Here is an 8645-nt window from a genome sequence, read left to right as displayed (position 1 = left end):
AGGAGCTCTGATGCTGCTTGGCCTGCTGTGTTCATCCAGCTCTACACCTTGTTATCTCAGATTCTGCAGCATCTGCAGTTCCTACTATCTCTTTCCAGCAATGTGTTGGGTGACAGTTATTGGTGTTCAGAACCTTTGTCAGCTCCACAAGGCTGCATCCCCAGAACTATTAACCTCTCATCCACAAATACTGACTGACCCTGCACTCCTCTTCACATTCTCTAGATTTAACTTGACTAGCACTTCTTTATGCAAGCTGAAACTGAGCTGCTGTCTGCTCTAACTAAGTGGACCCTGAGGGTTAAATGACTCTTTGCTTTGTGCCTGTTATCTCTGCCAAATCAGTACTTTGTGATCACTTGGTTTCTATTAGCGGCTGTTTCAGTGCAGCAGACTGACTGCATATGAGGTGATCGAAACTAGTCCAGGAAGTGTCTTTTTGCTTTTACGGCAAGTCCCATTCCTTTCAAGTGAATAATATTAGTAATTAGACCAGGAGGAAGAACACTAACAGAAACACATAGATACTGGGGGTGGGTATGCCGTTTGGAAATGTATTCGCGTATACACACAGTGATCAGGGACCGGTACACTGTGTGGACATTTTATTACCATACACATACTGGCTCCAGGAGTGGGTACATGCTAACTCTGCTTCTGTCTCCACAGCAGCAACCAGACCTGCTGAGTTTCACCTGCATTCTCAGATTTATTTCAGATTTCTAGCATCTACAGTATTTTGCTTTTACTTGGCCTATTCCTTTTTGTTAATGTCTACCTCCCCTTTGGATTAAAAAAAATTACATTCACTGCCTTCCAATCTACTGTCTTCCCTAAACTAAGCAGCTTTGAAACCAATACATTGACTAACCCAATAGCCACTTGGAGTCATAGAAATATACAGTGAGGAAACAGACTCTTCGGTCCAACTTGTCCATGCCGACCATCACAGATATCCTATATAAATCTAGTCCCATTTGCCAGCACTTGGCCGATATCCCTCTAAACCCTTCCTATTCATATACCCATTCACATTCCTTTTAAATGTTGTAATTGTCCCAGCCTCCATCACTTCCTCTAGCAGCTCATCCCATACACACGCTACCCTCTGAAAAAGTTCTCTTTTAAATCTTTCTCCTCTCACCTTAAACCTATAACCTCTAGTTTTGGACTCCCCTACCCCAGGGAAGAAAAACCTTGCCTATTTACCCTATCCATGCCCCTCATGGTTTTATAAACCTCTGTAAGGTCACCCCTCAGCCTCTGACGCTCCAGGGAAATAAGCCCGAGCATATTCGGGCTTTCCCGAAAGCTCAAATCCTCCATCCCTGGAAACATTCTCATAAATCTTTTCTGAACCCTTTCTAGTTTCCCAACATCCTTCCTGTAGCAAGGAGACCAGAATTATATGCAATATTCCAAAAGTGGCCTAACCAATGTCCTGTACAGCCGCAACCTGACCTCCCAATTCCTATACTCAATGCACTGACCAATAAAAGCAAGCATACCTAACACCTTCTTCACTATCCTATCTACCTGAGACTCCACTTCCAAGGAACAATGAACCTGCACTCCACAAGTTCTTTGTTCAGCAACACTCCCCAGGACTTTACAATTAAGTGTATAAGCCCTGCCCTGATTTGCCTTTCCAAAATGCAGCACCTCACATTTATCTAAATTAAACTCCAACTGCCGCTCCTCGGCCCATTGGCCCATCTGCTCAAGTTCCAATTGTACTCTGAGGTTACCTTCTTCACTGTTCTCTACACCTCCAATTTTAGTGACATCTGCAAACTTACTAACATTTCCTTTAAGACCCCAGGATGAGTACAGGTCAGTCAGCCCAAAGTTCCAACAATTCACTCAGTACCACTTTGGTTGTGATTTTCCTGTTTCTCCCTCCCTTCTATTCACTGATTTGTAGCTATTTCTGGGATGTTACTTGCTTGTAGTACAGTGAAAATATCTGTTCAATCATTTGGGATCTCATTTTCTATTATTAATTCTCTAGTCTCACTTTCTACAGGACTGTTGTTAATTATGCTTTTCAAATACTTATAGAAACTCTTAATACCTGTTTTCATATTTCTGGTTCATTTTCTCTGTTACTCCAATTTTTCCTTCCATTTTAACTTCCTGGTTTTGCTTTTTACATTCTGTCCAATCTTTTGACGTGCCACCTGTCTTTGCACAGTTAAATGCTTTTTATTTAAGTTTGATGCTATCATAACTTTTCTAGTTAACCACAGAAGGAATATCATTTTCTTGTTGGAGTTCATCTCTCCTTTGTAATCTAGTATACCTCTTAAGTGCCTGCCACTGCATCTCTATTGACCTATCCTCGAGCTTAGCTTGCAAATGCACTTTATCTCACTGTATTTTCAAACCCTCATAACCACCTTTATTTAAATTGAAAAATATACATTCCTTTTGTACTGTATTTTTTTGCAGCTCAAATATTTCTGGGCACTTGAACCGTTTGATGACCTGTACATGTTTCCCAGGATGTGGCCAGCATTTACTACTCATCCCTAGTTGCCCTGAGCTGGTGGCACTCCCTTTTGATCAGTTTAGTCTGACTGAGTGCCTTGCTTGGCCCATTCAGGGAGCAGTTAAGAATCGAGCACATTGAGTTGGAGTCCCAAACAGCCCCACACTGGTTAAGGACAACAGCTTTCCATCCTTACAAGATATAAGTCAAACTGGTTCGTCATGCAGTTCCCAGCTTTTGATTTTCAGGTTCTGTACACTCAGTTCAAAATCGTAGCCAGGTGAAATTTGTACTCCCTGATCCCTGTGCAGCTTTGGACAATCCCCCAGTCACCCACATAAGCCTGTTCAGATACGTGTGTATAAATGATAACATGTCATCACTGGAGCCAATAGTGTGTAGTTGCTCAAACTCTCTAAGCACCTTGGGCTGGCGCCTCTCGGAGTGTAGAGAATCTGTGGAATTCAACTGTCCAGGCTGGGTCATTAAATATATTCAAGGCTTTGAGATGGAGGAGCGGTTTTAATCAGTAAGGGAATTGAGGGTTATGGGGAATAGGCAGGAAAGTAGAGTTGTGGATGATCAGAACAATCCGTGATCTCACTAAATGATGGAGCAGACTCGATGGGTTTGTTAAATGAGCATCATTACGTAGTGCCAATCTCCTGCTTTTTCCCCATACTCTTGCATGTTATTTTTATCCACATATTCATCCAATAATTTCTTGAATACCTCAATAGAACCTACCTCTATCCCTCTTCCAGGTAGTGCAATCCCCACCCTCTACTACTCACTGTGTGAAAAACAGTTTCCCTCACTTCTTGTTCTTTCTTTTAAAAGCAGGAACAGTTTCTGCCTGTCTGCTCTATCCAGCCCCCTCATGATTTTAAAAACTTTTATCATATCTCCTGTTTGCCATCTTCTCTCCAGGGAGAGCAGTCGCAACATCTTCAATCTATCCTCATCACTGAAGTTCCTCATTCCCAGGAAGCATTCTAATGAATCTCTTCTTCATTCCTTCCAATGTCGTTCCTATCATGTAGCAGCCAGAACTGTACACAATACTGTGGAGGTCTGGCACGTTGCCTTCTACATGATAAAGTAAACTTAAATATAAGATAATGATCAGTGGATCAAAGAATATGTTGCTAGTGAGAATGGTGCAGATGGAGTGGGTGAATCAGATGTAAATAATATATATTTAAGGGGAGATTTGATGCATGCACTGGAGAGAAGGTACATGGGACACAAAATAAAAAAATGTAATGAGACGAAGAGGAGGCATGAATGGAATATAAATTCTAGCACAGATAGACCAGTGAACTAGTTGCTTTAGATACCATGTGATTGACACATAAAATTACTGAGAACTTACTAATGAATGACTTACATTTATATGACTTTTCCTTAGCACCTCGTATGTCAAGGCACCTACCAGCCGATGAAGCAGTTTTGAAATGTAGTCACTATTGTAGGAAAACAGCACAGAAACAGGCCATTTGTTAACCAGTTCAACCTGGCATGTAGGCTTCACCAAGATGAAGTTTGGGAGAAACCTCTCTGTTACCTGTGGGGGGAGCTGTTGGTGTAACAATAATGTTACTGGATGAGTAATTCAAGCTAAATTCAATGAATCAATCTGGAATTGAACCCTGCTGTCTGTAATAGGGATCACGAAAGCATCATTGCCTGTTGTAAAAACCCATCAGGTTGACGAATGCCCTGTAGGGAATGAAGTCTGCTATCCTTACCTGATCTGGCCTGCATGTGACTCCAGACCAACAGTGATGACGTGGACTCTGAAATGCCCTCTGACTGACATAAGAAGGTGGGCATTAGGAGCAGGAGTGGGCAATTCAGCCCTTTGAGTCTGTTCCACTATTGAACATGGTCCTGGCTGATCTTATCCTGGTCTCAACTCCACTTTCCTGCCTGCTCCCCACAGCACTTTATCCTGTTTTGCATCAGAAACCTATCCATTCCTTTCTTGAATCTGTTGATTCTGCCTCCACTGCACTCCTGGGACAGTGAGTTCCACAGATGCACAACCCTCTGAGAGAAGCAGTTTCTCCTCTCCTTTTTGAAACTACCTTCTGTCGCTCTTCCTTTTGTTTGAGACTGTCCCACAAGGGGGAACATTTATTCAATGTCCACCTTTATCAATTCCCTTTAGCGTTTTATACACCTCAGTCAGATCCCTCCCTCATTCTTCTGAGCACCAGCGAGTACAAGCCAAAGGTACTCGATCGTTCCTCGTACAACAGCCCTTTCATCCCTGGAATCAACCTGGTGAACCTCCTCTGAATTTGCCCTAGTGCCACTACATGCATCCTCAAGTAAGGAGACCAAAAATAGACACAATATTCCAGGAGATGTGGTCTCACCCATGCCTCATATCATTGTAATGACACTTCTTTACTATTATAATCTGGTCCTTTTGCAATAAGGCAGCACGGTGGCTCAGTGATTAACACTGCTGTCTCACAGCACCAGAGACCCGAGTTCAATTCCACCCTCGGGCAACTGTCTGTGTGGAGTTTGCACATTCTCCCCGTGTCTGTGTGGGTTTCCTCTGGGTGCTCCGGTTTCCTCCCATAGTCCAAAGATGTGCAGATTAGGTGGAATGGCCATGCTAAATTGCCCCATAGTGTTCAGGGATGTGTGGGCTGTATGGATGAGCCGTGGGAAATGCAGGGTTACAGGGATAGGGTGGGTCTGGGTGGGATGCTTTTTGGAGAGACCTTGTGAACTCAATGGGCTGAATAGTCTGCTTCCACACTTTAGGGATTCTGTGACTCTAAGTGCCAAGATTCCATTTGTTTGAATTGGTTGAACAAGCCACTTCAGTATATCCTTCTGCATTGTAGAACAGTACAGCACAAGAACAGGCCTTTCGACCCACAGTGATGTGCGGAAATATGATGCCAAACTGAACAAATCCCTTCTGCGTGCCCTTGGTCCATATCCCTCTATTCCTTGCATATTTATGTGCTTATCTAAAAGTCCCTAAAATGCCCCTATTGTATCTGCCTCCACCATCAACTCCTGGCAGCATGTTCCAGAATCCTACCACTAAATAAAAACACTTGCCCCTCAAGTCTCCTATGAACTTTTCCACCTCTCTCACCTTAAATGTATGCCACCTGATATTAGACATTTCAAGTCTGGGGGCAAAAAGATTTTGACTGTCCACTCTATCTATGTCTCTCATAATTTTATAGACTTCTATCAAGCCTCGCCTCAGCCTTGCTGCTCCAGAGAAAACACCCTGAGGTTTTGTAGCCCATCTTATTGTGGGTGCGTATCCACTGGAATGTGGTTATTTCTCACTTTCCTGAAATGGAGTGATTGCCCGTTTTGTGTGGCGCTTTGGCAGGAGCTGGTACTGACCCTGGGGTTGTGTCTTTGCAGATTGAGCGGCTGGAGCTGAACAGCTTGGCCCCGTCGAGTGTGGTAGCCTCGGGCTCTGATGGCGGGGTCAGCGCGGAGAGCCTGGACGGTGGCCTGGACCCACAGAGGACCAGGGCGGCCATCGCCCAGCTCCAGCAGAAGGTGCTCCGGCTGACCGAGCAGCTGAAGGTGGAGCAGACGGCGCGCGACGACAATGTGGCCGAGTACCTGAAGCTGGTGGGTAGCGCAGACCGCCAGCAGGGCAGCCGTATCAAGCACGCCTTCGAGAAGAAGAACCAGAAGTCAGCCCAGGCCATCCTACAGCTGCAGCGCAAGCTGGAGCACTACCACCACAAGCTGCGGGAGGTCGAGCACAACGGCATTCCCCGGCAGCCCAAGGACGTGCTGCGGGATGTGCAGCAGGGCCTGAGGGGCATGGGTGCCAAGGTGACGGGCTTCAGCGAAGGGGTGGTAGGCAGCATGAGGGGCGGCCTCTCCAGCTTCTCCCAGGCCACTCACACAGCTGCCGGGGCGGTGGCCGCCAAGCCCCGGGAGTTTGCGTCGCTCCTGCGTAACCGGTTTGGCAGTGCAGACAACATCCCGGGCCTGAAGGAGCCGCTGGACGAAGGCCAGGCCGAGGAGTGCCTCAAGGCCCTGGGCATCTGTGGCCAGCTGCAGTTCGGCTCGCGGTACGGCAGCGAGGAGGAGTGCTCCAGCGGCACCTCGGGTTCGGGGGCCAACAGCACGTCCGGGGCCCCCCTGGAGCCGTCCACCTCGAAAACCAACACCCTGGAGCTGCCTGGTTCTGGGTTCGAGGGAATCTTGCAGGAGTTTCACCAGGTGAAGGAGAACCAGGCTCGACTGGAAGAGTCATTTGACAGGCTGAAATCTCACTACCAGAGGGATTATACCCTCATGCTGCAAACACTACAGGAAGAACGATACAGGTACAGTCTGAGGCTGCAGGCACACCAGCAACTCCCCTCCTCTTAGTGTGAGGCATGTTTACTCTGCAAAAGATTTGTATTTCATTCCCTGTCTGCTGTGTCTGTCTCTGTGTGGCTTGTGTGAGATAATGCCTGGCCAGTTAGCCTGACATAAGCTAGTCACAGAGATCTGCAGCACAGAAAAAGGCCCTTCAGCCCATCACGTCCACACTGATCGAACACAACACTTACCTATTCTAAATCCATTCTCCAGCACTTGGCCCACAGCCCTGTATGCTTCGGTATCCCAAGTGCACGTTTAAATACTTGCTCAATGAGATGAGGGTTTCTGTCTCTACGACCCTCACAGGCAGTGAGTTCCAAATTCCTACCAACCATGTGAAAACATGTTTCCTCACATGTCCTTGATACTTCCAGCTCCATGCCTTAAATTGATGTCCCCGGATCATTGATCCCTCCATCAAGGGGAACATGTTTGCCCTGTCTATGCCCTCATCATTTTATACATCTCCATCACGTCTCCTCTCAATCTCTCCAATGGAAAACAATCGCAGTCCATCTCATCTCTCATCATAACTGAAGTTCTCCAACCCAGGCAGTATCCTGGTAAATCTCTGTACCCTCTCCAGTGACCCCAGACTGTGAGTGAGAGAGAGAGAGAGAGACCGTACCCTACGACTGAGAGAGAGAGAGATACACACCAGACCCCCAGACTTAGAGAGAGATGACGTATCCCCAGACTGAGAGAGAGAGAGGCGGGTGCTCCCAGACTGAGAGAGAGGGTACCGTCAGACTGAAAGAGAGAGAGACAGTGAGAGACGGTGCCCCCAGACTGAGAGAGAGACTGGGAGAGAGAGACGGGTGCCCCCAGACTGAGAGAGATGGGTGCCCCCGGACTGACTGGGAGAGCGAGAGGCGGGTGCTCCCAGACTGGGAGAGCGAGAGGCGGGTGCTCCCAGACTGGGAGAGGGAGAGAGAGAGGCGGGTGCCCCCAGACTCAGAGACAGAGAGGATTCCTCCAGACTCAGAGAGAGAGAGGGGTATGGTACTACCAGCCTGAGAGAGAGACTGTAGCCCCAGACTAAGATTTGATGAATTCAACTGCTCAGAGACCAGTGGCAGAGGAAAAGGATTTGGAGGAGGTCAATAGCTTGATTGTCCTTTCTCGCAATGTGTGTAACTGTCTGTCCTCCTCCTGTTTCTTGCCCTGCGTCTGTCTACCCTCTCTGTGTCCCGTCTCTGACTGTCTCTCTCCACCTCTTTGCCCTGTCTCCCTGTGTCTGGTTCTCTAGCTCCCGTTCTAAAGTGAAATTGAATGGCTTTGTGTGTGCGGTATTGTTGTGAAGTGAGACGTACCTCACTCTGCCGATGTTTAACATGTGATAGGTGTGAGCGACTCGAGGATCAGCTGAATGATCTGACTGAGCTTCACCAGAACGAGATTCATAACCTCAAGCAGGAGCTGGCGAGTATGGAGGAGAAGATCGCTTACCAGTCTTATGAGCGAGCCCGAGACATCCAGGTCAGTGTGCAGCCTGTCATTGTATACAGTCAGATCAGCAATCACTGCGGAATTCCTCATGTCAGCCAGCACATTGACAGTACGATGGTATCAACTATCTATCACCTACTGCTTCCAGCCCAGAATGTGAGTGCCTGACTCACTAATACTCTGCTTACCCCCTTTCTCCTTCCCCTCCATTCCCTACTCCTCTTCAGACCTGTAACTCGCAACGCCTGTGGGGTGAATGGGTTTCTCCCTGTGTGTGTGGGGTGGGGGGTAAGTGGGTTTCTCCCTGTGTGTGTGGGGTGGGGGG

At 47.2% G+C, this 8645-nt stretch overlaps 1 protein-coding gene across 1 annotated transcript in view; it reads left to right on the top strand.

The window, feature by feature from the left end:
* Nucleotides 1-5902: 5902 nt before the first annotated feature.
* The window catches only part of LOC109924108 (transmembrane and coiled-coil domains protein 1-like), a 4839-nt gene continuing 2096 nt past the window's right edge, over nucleotides 5903-8645 (top strand). The window contains exons 1-2 of the mRNA XM_048606479.1: nucleotides 5903-6828; nucleotides 8215-8350. Of these exons, the coding sequence (XP_048462436.1) occupies nucleotides 6317-6828; nucleotides 8215-8350 (648 nt within the window). The 5' untranslated portion in view covers nucleotides 5903-6316. The remainder of the gene's footprint in view (nucleotides 6829-8214; nucleotides 8351-8645) is intronic.

The sequence above is a fragment of the Rhincodon typus genome, chromosome 16, assembly GCF_021869965.1.
Source record: "Rhincodon typus isolate 14 chromosome 16, sRhiTyp1.1, whole genome shotgun sequence".
NCBI lineage: Eukaryota > Metazoa > Chordata > Chondrichthyes > Orectolobiformes > Rhincodontidae > Rhincodon > Rhincodon typus.
This window is presented reverse-complemented; position numbering and strand designations above follow the sequence as displayed.